Genomic DNA, 17,680 nt, shown 5'->3' with positions numbered 1-17,680 from the left:
AAACTTCCTAATCGAGCGATAAGTACATCTACATAAACCAACTAGTGAACTACTTTCACTTTGTAAACAACGTGAATGGGTGCTTTCTTTTATCTACCCCCGATCTTTTCGGCCCGTGTCATTTGGATCCTTGTGAATTTTAGATGAAATTGATAATAAGAGACAGAGTGGTTATCAGCAGTATACAATATATAGAATTAAACACAATAATAATTTAAATATTTATTTCCATATAAATAGAGAAAAAAAATCTAAAAAATTTTTAACTCCTAAGATATTACTATAAACTTAAATTTTCAATTGAAATTCAAAACTTTTTAAGAATTAGGTGAGCAAATTTGTAATGAATTGTAATTTTATTAGTTATGTGATAAATAACATTTTTCTATTTTTTTTGAAAAAAATTTTTTTTTGATAATTTATGGAAAACAAAATACCAGCTTTTGAACTTGGTCATTTTTTGGCAAAATATTGCATATAGGGTACCATCATTGTATGGATAACTCCTCTTACAGTTTTCAAGATAAGAAGTTGTTCTTTTGCAGATCAATTATACATATATCAGAGGTGTGCATATTGCTAGGATTTTGATTACTGATAATTTGTGAAAAAAATACCAGCTTTTGAAGTTAGTCAATTTTTAGCAAAATATTGCATATAGGGTTACCTCATTGTACAGATAACTATTCCTACAGTTTTATAGATAAAAAGTTTTTCTTTTGCAGATTAATTGTACATGTATCAGAGGTGTGAATACTTTTAGGATTTTTATTTCTGATTATTTATGAAAAAAATACCAGCTTTTGAACTTAGTCTTTTTTTAGCAAAATATTGCATATGAGGTACTTTATTTCACTGGATATGGGTTGACATGGATTATGGATACAGTTCACATATAAAAAGAAAACCCAGTTAGCTGTCTCATTGACAGCTTTTCACTTGTTTAAAAAATTATTTAGGTTTTTACTCTTCAAATTAACTTTAACTTGACGCCATTGTGGCCCTTCAGGCCTTTGATTCTATGTTTGATTTGACGAGATTCCTCTGCTCATCTGTCATGAATTTCAGGGACTTGTAACGTGGGTCAAGTGCGCACGTAAGAACGGCATGGTGTGTCGCTAAATCATGATCGCTCTTGGGAAACCGAGACGACAGATCTTTGGTAACTGCTTCCTTAAACTTAACGAGAACAGTGCTGTCTTCTCCCTGCACATTCAAATGATTTTTAAGAAGACCAATAACAATAGGGTAAACCATGCTGAGAGTTGGGAAACTGGTTCCACTTATTGTAGTTGTAGCAACCTGAAGTGGTTTTAAGACTGGCACTAAGTCCTCAATGACTTTCCAGACCTGATCAGGTAATTCTAGGATTCTCGCATCGGAAGGACTTGTAATGGTGTTGTTGTGCAGGACTGCAAAAATAGCAAGGCGCTGCTCTATGAGCCTTTCGAACATTATATATGTAGCATTCCACCTGGTTGGGACATCTTGAAGTAGTGTGTGTTGTGGTAAATCTAACTGCCTCTGGCGAGATTTGAGCTCATTAGAGGCCAGGGAACTTCTTTTAAAATGGCCGACAAGTTTTCTGGCCGCTGCTGCTGCACTAGAAATTTCCTTGATTTTAAGTCCAGCTTTCACACTTAGCTGCAGAGTATGCGCAAAGCAACGAATATGTGGCCAGTCGAGGTGTGTTGTCATAGTTACCATATTGGCGGCATTATCAGTTGTGATGCCTGACACTGGTGTATTGGAGATCCCAAAGTCCTCTACAATACATTTGATTTCATTCGCAAGGTTTTCCCCGGTGTGATGATTTTTTACCTCTATCGTAGCCAAGACATAGTAACGAAGTTGCCACATGCTATCAATAAAATGAGCTGTCAGGGTTAGGTACCCCTCTGTTGCACAAGATGTCCACGTGTCAGTGGTGAAAGCTAATGATGATTGTGACTGTAATTCAGTCGCTACTGTTTGCTTTAATGAGCCGTAGTAATAATTAGTGTAATTTTTCATGGTGGTGTGTGAAGGCACTACGTATGTTGGGTCAAGTGAGTGGACAACATTTCTAAACCCTACTCCGTTTACAATGCTAAGGGGGCGTAGATCTCTAGCACATATCTCGACCAGATACTTAGTAGTTAATTACCAACTTTCTCGCGACTTCGGTTTTTTCTTGCTAAATTGCAGCGTTGATTGAGATCTTAATGGCCTCTTTTTACCGCGGTCATTATCACTAAAAGAAAATATGGAATCAAATTAATTGAGCATACATACAATACCTACAAACGATTTATTTTAACAATTTTATTAAAAAAATTTAATAGCTAAAAACGCCAAAATGTTTTACTAGCTAAAATCGCCAGGTTGAAACAACGAATGGCATTTTTTGTCGACAACTCTTGTTAATAAACTCAAGTAAAAATAGAATTATCACTGCGTTATTCACACTAGCTCAAACATATTTTTCAGTATATCATGCTATAATTCATTCATCGTATAAATTGTTCTAATAAATATGAATCGAAAAATCCAGATTTTTTCTACCCGAGCGATTTAAACTCTGCTTTTACTTCCAATGTAAACAAGTATGGCAGTTCGGAGAAATGATAAATTTTACAAACCATGAGGCCGACGGGTGCTTGCCTTTAAGGTGATTAATAAGGTTTGATGTCGTGCCTTTATAAATAAGGCTAGGTGTGCAGACAGGACATAATTTACAAATGGCTTTGTCGTTGGTTTCGTTCAACGTGAAATGCTCCCACACCCAGCTTCTCTTTTCCATCGTGACGAAATAACACGATGCTGCATCGTTTACAGCAATGCATACGGGTATTAAACATGTGACCGAATATTCGAATACTAAATATCTTTTCGAATATTAGAAATTTACTATTCATTCGCGAATATTCGACCATTCGTTTCAGCTCTAGTTTAAACACATCTACAGCTATAGGTCTATCATCCCTCAAAGTTTAGAGGTTCAAGTCTTTATGGTTTCTGAGATCTCATTGTCCATAGCTTTTTGTCGCGGGACAGGAAACGGGCGACAGGAAGTGAATTTTGACAAAATGAAAAAAACACCTAGAGATATTATCATTCTCTATTAGTCCTGAAAATTTCAAGAAAATCTATTCATCCATCTCTGAGAAATCTTGTGGACAAAAAAAGGGGAAAAAAAAATAATAATAACTAGACACGATCTCGTTGCGAGCAACGAGGAGGTCTTCCGTCCGATTTTTAGAACAGGAAATGACCTTGCCTTTTATCTTCATCAACGAAACATATCAGGAAATGCAGATGTGATTTAAAAGAGCGATGGATGAAGGATTATACACCTGTAGGATCCTTAATTTTAAGGACCAGTCCCATTTTATTTCATATTAAATAAGAGGTCTATTGACTTAATAACAGGTCTAATAACCTGTAATAAAAAGAAACCGAAGAAAAAAAGAGGGCCTTCCCTTGTAAACGGAAGACCCTAATAACAATAAGAATAGAAGGGTCTTCCGCTGAAGACGGAAGACCCTAATAATACAAGACTGTATTTGTCTAAATTTTAATTGAAGAGTGTTTTTCAACTTGTACTACAGTCCAACAACCCTTTTATGTTGATTATTTTAGTTAGAAAATTAAATAAAAAGCAGAGAAAGAAATAGAGAGAAAGAACAAATCTTGGCTCCGAGATTAGAACACACAGCCTTTGCAGGTGTCTCAAAACATGGCTGACGCGAAATAATTCCCGAATTTGTGTTTGAATTTGGGGCGTTTTCGCCCGGGAGAATAGCTGAGTTTTTGTATGAGATGAAAAACAAAGTGTAAGATGTCTGACTATTTAGGTTTGGTAACAGTGCGAGGTCATTTGAAATATTGACGCGTGTTTTTGTCTGGAGGGGGGTGAAAAGACCCGAGCTTGATTTTCGTCGTAAATAAATCGAAAATAGAATTTTGAGGTGTGGATCTCGGATTCGTGTAACAACTATTAGGGGAAGTCCTAAAACAATGACTGATGCAGTTTACCCATGTATTTCAGTGTTGAGAATTTTTGTTCGTGTCGTTTACTATTATGTTTGACTGTTTTATTTCAGCAGGATTGATAGAATCTTTATAAATGTAGAAATAACGAAATCAGTAACACGTAAATTTATTCGGTAAAAATTTGATGCAGTAATTTCCACAGTTCTAACATTCATAAGTAGTTCACACGCTATCGTAGATTCAGACTAAACGGAAAAAAAGAAATATACATGCAACAGAAATATTACGTGGCTGCACAGGGGCCAAGCCCATTTCAACATTAATTTCAATGAAACCATACATAAAGAAAGAGGTCGAACTCTGACCCAGATAGAAAACTACCAGCTCGCTTCAAAATCCTAAAAAATCAATTAATCTTTAAAACACTCGCAACGTGCATGTATTTTTCATAAAAGTAATGTCTGAGATACACTCCTGCCGAATTTTAAGTTGATGGGTCTTACAATAGGGGAGATATACGCATTATTCTCTCGAAGTCGCCAGTTTATTTTTACTCGGACATTTACCGGTCCAGAGCTCACGATGGGATTTTGCCTATGACAACAGCAGTATTACAACAAGTCGAGAAACATTTGCAATAATCTTTTAAAATCTTACATCAAACGCAATTTATGGATTTACTTTTTACTTTTAAAGTTTTCAGAAATAAAATATATAAGATGCCATAACATTTACATGCTAAACACTTCAAATGTATGATGAGAGAGAGAGAGAGAGAGAGAGAGAGAGAGAGAGAGAGATTAATCAGAAATCGATTTGATCAGAGACATAAATAACATTTACGTCTCTGATTTGATAAAGAAATTTAAAATTGTTTTATCTGCTTTTTCATATGTATTATATTTCTTTTTGTCTCAAGTTTTTCTTTGCCGACAATAACTGCATAATAAAAAATTCTGGTAAGTCAGCAAATAAAATAACCTACATCATTAGAAATATAGTATGATTATTTATTCCCCATTTTCCCGAATCCAAACGATACCCAAGTGTTATGTCTAAATGATTAATGTTAAGCATTCAGTTGATAATAAAAATCGGTTTTTTTTTAATCCCAGACAGTCAATAGATTTGTTATTAAATCATTGAACAGAGAATTTCAAAAAATAACATCCGTAGACAATATCCCGTAACTAGAAAAAAATACGTATTTACTTTTTTTGACGTCAAATGTACATTAGCCTCTAGCCTCATTACTCCATGTTACCTGTAGTAGATCTTTTAGAGAGAGAGAGAGAGAGAGAGAGAGAGAGAGAGAGATTTTAGTGTTCAGGAATTCAATATAAACGCAACATTTGTCAATAAACGCATGTATACATGCATACATGTACATATCTAAATGTTTGAATAAATACAAAACAACCTTTCTTTTTAAGCCATGTGAAATACTAAAAACATTGGTGCATTGCTAAATGTTGTGTGTATACAATCATTGAAATGGCGGCATTTCTTTGATGCCGGCAAAGCGATCCAGTGAACTCTAATGCGGTCGAACTGCAGGGGTGCTTCGGCGGCATGTCTTTGATGCCGGCAATGCGACAATCGTCCGAATTTAGCGAGCAGTTGACAGAAAAGAGCTCTATATTTGTACTGAAAAAAAGCCGCTATTATTTTTATTTATGACAAAAAGAAAACGGAAAACATTCAAATCCATCATTATAAAGATAAAATCGTTAAACAAAACACAGTTAAGCAAGAACAAATAATCGGCACTCGGGGACTGAACCCGGGTCGCCTGGACACAAGTCCACCACTCTAACGACTGAGCTACGCGGACTCTCGCTTCAGAACTTTGGAGCCCAAAATCTCGAGAATGCATGGATCGATTTTAAAACAGATTTCATATTCAGAGGTTTTTAGAGTGTCTCTATCGAATAGTAACATAAAAAAAATTCAAGTTCAAAAAATTGAAAAATTAAGGTTTTTCATTTCCTTCCGCTGACGACCGGCAGACGTTGGGATATGCGTAGTACACTGCGGCCGTTCATTCTCTACGATCTCTGAAAATTTGAAAGTTCTATCTTAAATACTTTTGGAGAAAACTTGTGAACAAGCAAAAACATAAAATCTTTAATATCTCGGGACCGGAAGTGACGACCAAAAAAATCCCACGTACTTTTCTTACAAATGTTGTCATAAACAAGATCTGAAAGTTTTATGAAAATCGACTGGAGCGTTTTCGAGAAAACGTGGGAGAAAAAAAAAAGAATAATAATAATAGAGGAAAAGAAACAAAGCAAAAACAATAAGGTCTTCCGTTTCCAACGGAAGACCTTAATAAAAAACATTACAATCACTATAAGGTCTTCCGTTGTAACGGAAGACCTTAATAATAAAAAACATTACAATCACTATAAGGTCTTCCGTTGGAAACGGAAGACCTTAACTAGACTCTTGTTGCTATAGCAACAAAAAGGTCTTCCGTTCCTCATGTATAAATCTGTATAAAAGATCCATTTCTCTTGTAAACAGAAAATGGATATTATTTATACTAAAAAGGAATTCCCAAGAAATGAACAAAACAAAAAGACAAAACGTCATTTTTGAGTACTTTCTGTGACGACCGGAAGTTACGCCGGATCATACAAAACATAGTAAACATATCTTCATACATTGTCTTGTATTTCCTCAAATTTTGGATGTTCAAGTTTTTGTTAGTTATAATATCTCGTTGAGAAATGGTTTTTGTCTCGGGACCGGAAAGGAACGAACGGAAGTGATTAAGAAATTGAAAATACGTATTTTAGTACATTTACCTATGATAAGTTATTGTTCGTCACATTGAGAAAATGCTAAAAAAAATTCTAATTAAAAAAAAACAACAACCTTTTATTGCTTGAACACTTCGAGTGAAAACCGGAAGTGACGTACGACCAAATGGAACCCGTTAAACACATGTTCATTCAAATGTCCATTATCCATACAAGTTTTGTGTCTTGATCTCTCAAAGTTTCTGAGATCTAGGGGGTAGTTTGTTTTTTTAAAAGAAGGCTACCTGATATATTTGAGATGTCTCAACGGAAGTAGAACTTTTTTTGGGTTTTTTTACGATCTGTGGATGACTTCCTGTATTTTTATAACTAAAATGTTACTTCCATGCTAAATAACCAACATATTTTTAAAAAATCCGAACTTGGTGTACTTCCTGTGACGACCGGAAGTTACGCCGGATGAAACAAAATAGTGTTAACACGTGTCCATACACAGGTCTATAATCCTACAAAGTTTGGTTGTTGAAGTCGTTACCGTTTTTGAGATCTCGTCGATATAAGGTTTTTTGTCTCAAGACAGGAAACGGACAAACGGAAGTGCTTAATGAAATTTAATTTTTTTATATTTTGTTACTTTCCTATTTTACATTTTTATTCATCGAAGTAGCTAAAACTATCAAATAAAAACAGTTTTATGGATAAACAGTTTGATTTGCTTGAACTCTTCCGCTGTGGACCGGAAGTGAGGGAAGACAAAATAAAACTGTTTAAACACATTTTCAATCAAATGTCTATGATTAGTGAAAGTTTTGTGTCTTAATCACGTACAGTACCTGAGAACTTGCGGGTACAAAATATGTTTTGAAAAAGCTTCCTGAGATAATCGAGATATCTCACCGGAAGTAGATTTTTTTTGTTTATTTAACATTGTATAGATGACATATGTAAGGATCTATACTAATATCTTTATTCTATTGGAAATAAATTAGATATGTAAAAACAAAATTTTTTGAAGTGCTTCCGGTGACGACCGGAAGTTACGCCGAACAAAACAAAAATGTTTAAACACATCTTCAACTATAGGTCTATCATCCCACAAAGTTTGGATGTTCAAGTCTTTACCGTTTCTGAGATCTCGTTGGTACAAGCTTTTTCAACGCGGGACAGGAAACGGACGACCGGAAACGATTTTTGATAAAATGAAAAAAAACGCCTCGAGATATTGTCATTTTCTTCTATTCCAGAAAATTTCACATAAATCTATCCAGTTATCTCTGAGAAATCTTGTGGACAAAAACTGGGAAAAAAAATAATAATAACTAGACTCTTGTTGCAAAAGCAACAAAAAGGTCTTCCGTTTTGATACACACGAATCAATTTAACCGTAGACATTGCTTCTCTTACATAGAGAAAATAGTTGATATGATAATTATTGTGAATGATATATCCAGACGTTACTTCCATGTAAAACAATGAGATTAAAAAAGAAATCAATTTTTGAAGTACTCTCTGTGACGACCGGAAGTAATGCCGAACTAAACAAAACAGGTTATAAAGTTTGGTTGTTAAAAATATGATTTATTTGAATCCTTCCGGTGAAAACCGGAAGTGGCAGTTGACAAAATAAAACCCGCTAAACATATCATCAATCAAATTTCTATCATTCATGAAAGCTTTGTGTTTCATTCACTTACAGTGACAAAAATTTTGCGGGCATCAAAGAACTATATATGATAAGAGTTAAATTTGGCCCCCATAATTCACCATTTTTTAAAGTGTTTCGATTACAATAAAATGTTATGTTATAATTTAGAAGAGTTCATATAAAATATATTTTTCACATATTTGTTTGATTTATTTGCACTGACTTGCAGTATATGACGTCAGAAGTGACGCTATTTCAAAAATTCAATCAAAATCAGTCGAAATTGACATTTTTCTCATCTTTTTACGAATGGGAAATATAGAGCGCATGCTTGAACCAGGACCAATTTTTTGTCACTTATTAGTCTTGGCTAGATACATCTCTGATTAAAATATTTTGTTGGTTCAAGCATGCGCTCTATGTTTCCTGAAAGAAAAACTTCTTGAAAACAAGCTTTTTTATGCTAAAATGCAAAAATGGCGGGAAAAGGCTGTCTTTACAATGCTGTTTTTCTAAATTGTGGGCACTTGAATCAAAATGAACATTAAGTTAAAACATCACATATATATCTGTACAAAGAAAACAAAGAATTACACTAAAATAATGATATTCCTTTTAGGGGGCCATTTTAGGCCCATACCATATATAGTCCTTTGTAAAAGGGAAAGCTACACAGAGATATTTGAGATATCTCACCGGAAGGAACAGTTATTTGAAAATTCAACATTATAAAGATGACACTTCTAAGATTGTGTACTGATATATTCATTCCATGTAAAAGAAATAAATAGAGAAAAAACATATTATTTGTAGTGCTTCCGGTGACAACCGGAAGATACGCCGAACAAAATAAAATAGTTTAAAAAAATGTACATATATAGGTCTATCATCCCACAAAGTTTGATTGTTCAGGTCGACATCATTTATGAGATCTCGTCGAAATAAGGTTTTTTGTCTCGGGACAGGAAACGGACCAACGGAAGCGTTCAATGTAAATTGTATTAAATATTTCTTGTATACTTGTCTTTTGTACATTATTGTTCATCGAAGTCACTACAAATATCAATGAAAAACAGTTAAACTAATAAAAAGTTCGATTTGTTTGAACTCCTCTTGTGTGGACCGGAAGTGAAGGAAGACAAAATGAAACCGGTTAAACATATCTTCAATATAATGTCTATCATTCATGAACGTTTTGTGCTTTGATCACTTATAGTTTCTGAGAACTTGTTTGTACAAAATGAGTTTCAAAAAAGCTACCTGAGATATTTGAGATATCTCACCGGAGGTAGAATTTTTTTGTTGATATAACATTGCATTGTTAACCTATGTATAGATTTATACTTATATATCTATTCTATGGCAAAATAATTTAAGTCGTAAAAATAGTTATTTTTGAAGAGCTTCCGGTGACGACCGGAAGTTGCGCCGAACAAAACAGAATATTGTAAACACATGTACATACATACGTCTATCATCCCACAAAGTTTTATCGTTCAAGTTGTCACCGTTTTTGAGATCTCTAGGAATCAAGGTTTTTTGTTTCGGGACAGGAAACGGACAAACGGAAGTGCTTAATGTAAATTTTATTAGTAATTTATTGTATACTTGCCCTTTTCATTTTATTGTTCATCGAGCACACTACAGATATTAAAGACAAAAAGTTTAACTGATAAACAGCTCGATTTGTTTGAACTCTTCCTGTGTGGACCGGAAGTGACGGAAGACAAAACGAAACCGGTTGAACACATCTTCCATCAAATGTCTATCATCCATGAAAGTTTCGGGCCTTGATCACTTATAGTTTCTGAGATCTCGCGGGTACAAAATGTGTTTTAAAACAGCTACCTGAGATGATTGAGATATCTCACCGGAAGTAGAATTTTTTTGTTGATTTAAAATTGCATAGATAACGTATGTGTAGATTTAAACTTATATATTTAATTTGTGGAAAATAAATTTATTACGTGAAATGACTATTTTTGAAGTGCTTCCGGTGACGACCGGAAGTAACGACGAACAAAACAAAATACTTTAAACACATCTACATACACAGGTCTATTATCGTACAAAGTTTCGTTGTTCAAGTCTTTACCATTCTTGAGATCTTGAGGTGACAAGCTTTTTTGTTGTGGGACAGGAAACGGACGACCGGAAACGATTTTTGAAAAAATGAAAAAAACGTCCCTAGCGTTTATCATTTCCTATTATTCCTGAAAATTTCAAGGAAATATATCCAGTCATCTCTGAGAAAATCGGGGAAAAAAATAAGAATAATAATAATAAAAAGAAACATTACAATCACTATAAGGTCTTCCGTTGGAAACGGAAGACCTTAACTAGAGCAAAGCTCGTTGCAAAGCAACGAGTGGGTCTTCCGTTAATGTCGGAAGTAAAGCTCGAAGTTCCTTTCAGAAGCAGAGCTCTTAAACCGATAACAAGAGTAACTCAAATAAAGAGATGAAAAAAATCGAATTATTCCTGGTACGATTTAACAAAATCCGAATGATTTTAAGTACGAATTAACAAAAACCTTTTTGATTTCAAGAACGACTTAACAAAAAAAATCCGAATATGTTCAAGTACGACTTAACAATAATTTTTGGTACGAGTTAATTTTACTATAAACATTACGCTATTTTTTCAAACCAAGGACGCGGAAACAAAATTTCCGGAAAAATCAATTTTTAAACCCCGATATCTCTGTACTGCATCGTCCGATTTGAAAACGGCTTTCAGTGTTAGATTCAGCAAAAATAGCTCTACAAAACACATATTCTTTTTCGATTTGATCAGAAAATTCATTTTTTCGAAAAATTTGTTTCACTTCCGGTTTCGACCGGAAGTGACAAAATACATTTTTTTGGTCAAATGCCATAAGTAAATCCATCGTACGATTTTTAAACGGATTTAAGTTTCGTACTCAGCATGAAAATTACTGTAAGATACGTATGTTAAATCTTTAAAATCAAAAAACATGAAAATTGAAAAAAAAATGGTTTTGCTTCCGGTTTCGACCGGAAGTGTCCGAATTGAGTTTCCAGCCTTATGTCATAAGTAAAATGGTAGTTCTTCCTTCCCTGTAAAACTCGTGGCTTTATCTTGAATCAAAAAGGAGAAAAGCTCCGGACAAAATCACTTTTTAAAACGTGAAAAACGTCAATATCTGACGAATGTGATGACGTCATCAAATATTTTTTTCATATCATAGAGATCTTTCAAAAACACATATATCTTGAAAATATCAAAGCAATCGATGCAAGCGTTTTTGAAATAATTGAGTTGGAAAAAAAATAAAAAGAATAATAATAATAAGAACTAGAGCAAAGCTCGTTACAAAGCAACGAGTGGGTCTTCCGTTAATGTCGGAAGTAAAGCTGGAAGTTCCTGTAAGAAGCACAGCTCTTAAACTAATAACAAGAGTAACTAAAATAAAAAGATGAAAAAATCGAATATTCTTGGTACGACTTAACAAAATACGAATGATTTTAAGTACGACTTAACAAAAACCTTTGCGATTTTAAGAACGACTTAACAAAAAAGATTCGAATGTGTTCAAGTACGACTTAACAATTATTTTTGGTACGAGTTAATTTTACATTGAACATTACGCTATTTTTTAAACCAAGGACGCGGAATTAAAATTTCCGAAAAAATCAATTTTTAAACCCCGATATCTCAGTAATGCATCAACCGATTTTCAATCGGATTTCAGTTTCGTATTTAGCGTAACCAACTCTACAAATCTCGTGAACATCTGAAATTAAAACGAAAAATTCGAAAATTCGAAAATTTTAAAACACTTCCGGTTTGGACCGGAAGTGACGGAAACTAAATTCCAGCCTTATGTCCAAATAAAAACGATCAATGCTTCAACACAGAAAATTCCAAGTCTCTATCTTGAAGCATTTTTGAAAAACGCCCTGGACAAAATCACTTTTTTAAAATATAAAAATTGACGTAACGTAAAAACGGAAGTGACGTTGTAGTTAAAAATTTAACACCTTTAAGGGACAGTGATACTCCAAAATCCCTGAAAATTTCATGTGAATCCGTTGAAAACTTTTTGAGATATTAAGCTTTAAAAAAGTCAGAAAAATAAAGAAAAAGAATAAAAATAATAACTAGAGCAAAGCTCGTTGCAAAGCAACGAGTGGGTCTTCCGTTAATGTAGGAAGCAAAGCTTGAAGTTCCTGTGAGAAGCAGAGCACTTAAACCAATAACAAGAGTATATTAAATAAAAAGATGAAAAAATCGAATTATTCCTGGTACGACTTAACAAAACCCGAATTATTTTAAGTACGAATTAACAAAAACCTTTTTGATTTCAAGAACGACTTAACAAAAAAAAATCCGAATGTGTTAAAGTACGACTTAACAATTATTTTTGGTATGAGTTAATTTAACTTTTAACTTTATGCTATTTTTTAAACCAATAACGTGGAATCAAAATTTCCGGAAAAATCAATTTTTAAACCCCAATATCTCTGTAATGAATCATCCGATTTAAAAACGGTTTTCAGTGTTAGATTCAACCTAATAAGTTCTACAAAATACATATACGTTTTTTATTCGATCAACAAATTCAAATTTTCGAAAAATTTGATTTACTTCCGGTTTCGACCGGAAGTGACGGATTTTCATTTCCAGCCTTCTTACAGAGGCAAAACGATCAATATATTAGCTCAAAAAAATTCACGTTTCTATCTTGAATCGTTTTTGAAAAAAGCCGCGGACAAAATGACTTTTTGAAATTTTTAAAAATGACGTAACGTAAAAACGGAAGTGACGTTGCTATAGAAACTTTAATATCTTTGAGGCATTATAATTTCACATTATCTCTGAAAGTTTCATAAAAATCCGTCAAAAACTTTTTGAGTTATGAAGCCGAAAAGAAGTCAGAAAAAAAAAGAAAAAGTATAATAATAAAAAGAAACCGAAGAATAACAAGAGGGTCTTCCGTTAAAAACGGAAGACCCTAATAAAAAACCTTACAATCACTATAAGGTCTTCCGTTGGAAACGGAAGACCTTAGCTAGAGCAAAGCTCGTTGAAAAGCAACGAGTGTGTCTTCCGTTAATGTCGGAAGTAAAGCTGGAAGTTCCTGTAAGAAGCAGATCTTTTAAACCAATAACAAGAGAAACTGAAAAAAAAATGAAAAAAATCGAATCATTCCTGGTACAACTTAACGAAATACGAATGATTTAAAGTACAACTTAACAAAAACCATTCCGATTTTAAGAACGACTTAACAAAAAAAATCCGAATGTGTTCAGGTACGACTTAGCAATTATTTTTGGTACGAGTTAATTTTACTTTGAACTTTACGCTATTTTTTAAACCAAAGACCCGGAATCAAAATTTCCGGAAAAATCAATTTTTAAACCTCGATATCTGTGTAATGCATCGGCCGATTTTCAAACGGATTTCAGTTTCGTATTCAGCATGACCAACTCTACAAACCTCGTGAACATTTGAAATTGAAACGAAAAGTTCGAAAAATCGAAAATTTTAAAACACTTCCAGTTTGGACCAGAAGTGACAGAAACTAAATTCCAGCCTTATGTATAAATAAAAACGATCAATGCTTCAACACAGAAAATTCCAAGTCTCTATCTTGAAGCGTTTTTGAAAAACGCCCTGGACAAAATCACTTTTTCAAAATTTAAAAATCGACGTAACGTGAAAACGGAAGTGACGTTGTAGTTTAAAATTTAACATCTTTGAGGCACAGTAATGCTACTTAATCCCTGAAAGTTTTATGTAAATCCGTTGAAAACATTTTGAGATATTAAACTTTTAAAAAGTCAGAAAAATAAAGAAAAAGAAAAATAATAATAAACTAAAGCAAAGCTCGTGCCAAAGCAACGAGTGGGTCTTCCGTTAATGTCCGAAGTAAAGCTGGAAGTTCCTGTAGAAAGCAAAGCTCTTAAACCAATAACAAGAGAAACTAAAATAAAAAGATGAAAAAAATCGAATTATTCCTGGTACGACTTAACAAAATCCGAATGATTTTAAGTACGAATGAACAAAAACCTTTCTGATTTCAAGTACGACTTAACAAAAAAATCCGAATATGTTCAAGTACGACTTAACAATTATTTTTGGTACGAGTTAACTTTACTTTGAACATTATGCTATTTTTTAAACCAAGGACGTGGAATCAAAATTTCCGGAAAAATCAATTTTTAAACCCCGATATCTCTGTAATGCGTCGTTCGATTTTCAAACGAATTTCAGTCTCGTATTCAGCATAACCAGGTCTACAAACCTTAGAAACATTCAAAATTAAACGAAAAATTCGAAAAATGGAAAATTTTAAAACAGTTCCGGTTTGGACCGGAAGCGACGGAAACTTAATTCCAGCCTTATTTCCAAATAAAAACAATTAATGCTTTAACACAGAAAATTTGAAGTCTCTATCTTCAAGCGTTTTTGAAAAACGCCCTGGACAAAATCACTTTTTTAAAATTCAAAAATTGACGTAACGTAAAAACGGAAGTGACGTTGTAGTTTAAAATTTAACATCTTTGAGGCACAGTAATGCTACTTAATCCCTTAAAGTTTTATGTAAATCCGTTGAAAACATTTTGAGATATTAAGCTTTAAAAAAGTCAGAAAAATAAAGAAAAAGAAAAATAATAATAACTAGAGCAAAGCTCGTTGCAAAGCAACGAGTGGGTCTTCCGTTCATGTCGGAAGTAAAGCTGGGAGTTCCTGTAAGAAGCAAAGCTCTTAAACCAATAACAAGAGAAACTAAAATAAAAAGATGAAAAAATCGAATCATTCCTGGTATGACTTAACAAAATCCGAAAGATTTTAAGTACGACTTAACAAAAACTTTTCCGATTTCAAGAACGACTTAACAAAAAAATCCGAATGTGTTACAGTACGACTTAACAATTAATTTTTAGGTACAAGTTACTTTAACCAAGAACTTGATACTACTTTCTTAACCAAAAAAGCGGAATCGAAATTTCCGGAAAAATCAATTTTTAAAGCCAAATTTCTCTGTAATGCATCGTCCGATTTTTAAACAGTTTTCAGTGTTAGGTTCAGCTTAAAAATCTCTACAAAACACATATTCGTTTTTTATTCGATAAAAAAATTCAATTTTTCGAAAAATTAAAATCACTTCCGGTTTCTACCGGAAGTGACATAAAAATTTTTGTTGTAAAAATGCCATAAGTAAATCCGCAGATTTACAATCACAGAAAATTTCAAGTCTTTATAAATAACCGTTTACGGGAAAAGTCCTGGACAAAATCACTTTTTGAAAATTTTTAAAATGACGTAACTAGAGAACGGAAATGACTTAATGACTGAAATTTTAGAAGCTTCAAGGGACAAATATTTAACATAATCCCTAAAAATTTCTTGCAAATCGGTTGAATAGTTTTTGAGATATAAAGCAAAAAAGAAGTCAGAAGGAAAAACAAGAAGAATAAAAATAATAAAAAGAAACAATAGAATAACAAGAGGGTCTTCCGTTGGAAACGGAAGACCCTAACTAGAGCAAAGCTCGTTGCAAAGCAACTAGTGGGTCTTCCGTTAATGTTGGAAGTAAAGCTGGAAGTTCCTGTAAGAAGCGGAGCTCTTAAACCAATAACAAGAATTACTTAGATAAAAAAAAAAGATGAAAAAATCGAATATTCCTGGTGCGACTTAACAAAATACGAATGATTTAAAGTACGACTTAACAAAAACCTTTCCGATTTTAAGAACGACTTAACAAAAAAAATCTGAATGTGTTCAAGTACGACTTAGCAATTATTTTTGGTACGAGTTAATTTTGCTTTGAACATTACGCTATTTTTTAAACCAAGGACGCGGAATCAAAATTTCCGGAAAAATCAATTTTTAAACCCCGATATCTCTGTAATGCATCGTCCGATTTTCAAACGGATTTCAGTTTCGTATTCAGCATGACCAACTTTACAAACCTTGTAAACATTTGAAATTGAAACGAAAAATTCGAAAATTTTAAAACGCTTCCGGTTAAGACCGGAAGTGACGGAATCCAAATAAAAACGATCAATGCTTCAACACAGAAAATTTCAAGTCTATATCTTGAAGCGTTTTTGAAAAACGCCCTGGACAAAATCACTTTTTTAAAATTTAAAAATTGACGTAACGTAAAAACAGAAGTGACGTTGTTATTCAAAATTTAACATCTTAGAGGGACAGTGATGCTCCATAATCCCTGAAAGTTTTATGTAAATCCGTTGAAAACTTTTTGAGATATTAAGCTTTAAAAAAGTCTGAAAAATAAAGAAAAAGAATAATAATAATAATAATAACTAGAGCAAAGCTCGTTGCAAAGCAACGAGTGGGTCTTCCGTTAATGTCAGAAGTAAAGCTGGAAGTTCCTGTCAGAAGCAGAGCTCTTAAACCAATAACATGAGTAACTAAAATAAAAAGATAAAGAAAATCGAATTATTCCTGGTACGACTTAATAAAATACGAATGATTTTAAGTACGACTTAACAAAAACCTTTCCGATTTTAAGAACGACTTAACAAAAAAAACCGAATGTGTTTAAGTACGACTTAGCAATTATTTTTGGTACGAGTTTATTTTACTTTGAACATTACGCTATTTTTTAAACCAAGGACGCGGAAAGAAAATTTCCGGAAAAATCAATTTTTAAACCCCAATATCTCTATAATGCATCCTCCGATTTTCAAACGGATTTCAGTTTCGTATTCAGCATGACCAACTCTACAAACCTCATAAACATTTGAAATTGAAACGATAAATTCGAAAATTCGAAAATTTTAAAACACTTCCGGTTTGGACCGGAAGTGTCTGAAACTAAATTCCAGCCTTATGTCCAAATAAAAACGATCAATGCTTCAGCACAGAAAATTCCAAGTCATTATCTTTAAGCGTTTGTGAAAAACGCCCTGGACAAAATCACTTTTTTTAAATTTGAAAATTGACGTAACGTAAAAACAAAAGTGACGTTGTACTTAAAAAATTAACATCTTTTAGGGACAGTGATGTGTCATAATCCCTGAAAGTTTATGTAAATCCGTTGAAAACTTTTTGAGATATTAAGCTTTAAAAAAGTCAGAAAAATAAAGAAAAAGAATAATAATAACTAGAGCAAAGCTCGTTGCAAAGCAACGAGTGGGTCTCCCGTTAATGTCGGAAGTAAAGCTTGAAGTTCCTGTAAGAAGCAGAGCTCTTAAACCAATAACAAGAGTAACTAAAATAAAAAGATGAAAAAATCGAATAATTCCTGGTACGACTTGATTTTAATCCGAATGATTTTAAGTACGACTTAACA

General features: G+C 33.2%; 1 protein-coding gene across 1 annotated transcript; it reads right to left on the bottom strand.

Moving 5' to 3' along the window:
- Nucleotides 1–503: 503 nt before the first annotated feature.
- LOC128169881 (E3 SUMO-protein ligase ZBED1-like) lies at nt 504–2,918 on the bottom strand. The gene has a single exon (XM_052835919.1). It carries the CDS (start codon nt 2,011–2,013, stop codon nt 1,006–1,008), a length of 1,008 nt encoding a protein of 335 aa, XP_052691879.1. The 5' UTR covers nt 2,014–2,918; the 3' UTR covers nt 504–1,005.
- Nucleotides 2,919–17,680: the final 14,762 nt, after the last annotated feature.

This window comes from Crassostrea angulata, unplaced genomic scaffold (assembly GCF_025612915.1).
Source record: "Crassostrea angulata isolate pt1a10 unplaced genomic scaffold, ASM2561291v2 HiC_scaffold_245, whole genome shotgun sequence".
NCBI lineage: Eukaryota > Metazoa > Mollusca > Bivalvia > Ostreida > Ostreidae > Magallana > Magallana angulata.
The sequence above is the reverse complement of the archived record's forward strand: the minus strand, read 5'-3'. Positions and strand labels throughout refer to the sequence as shown.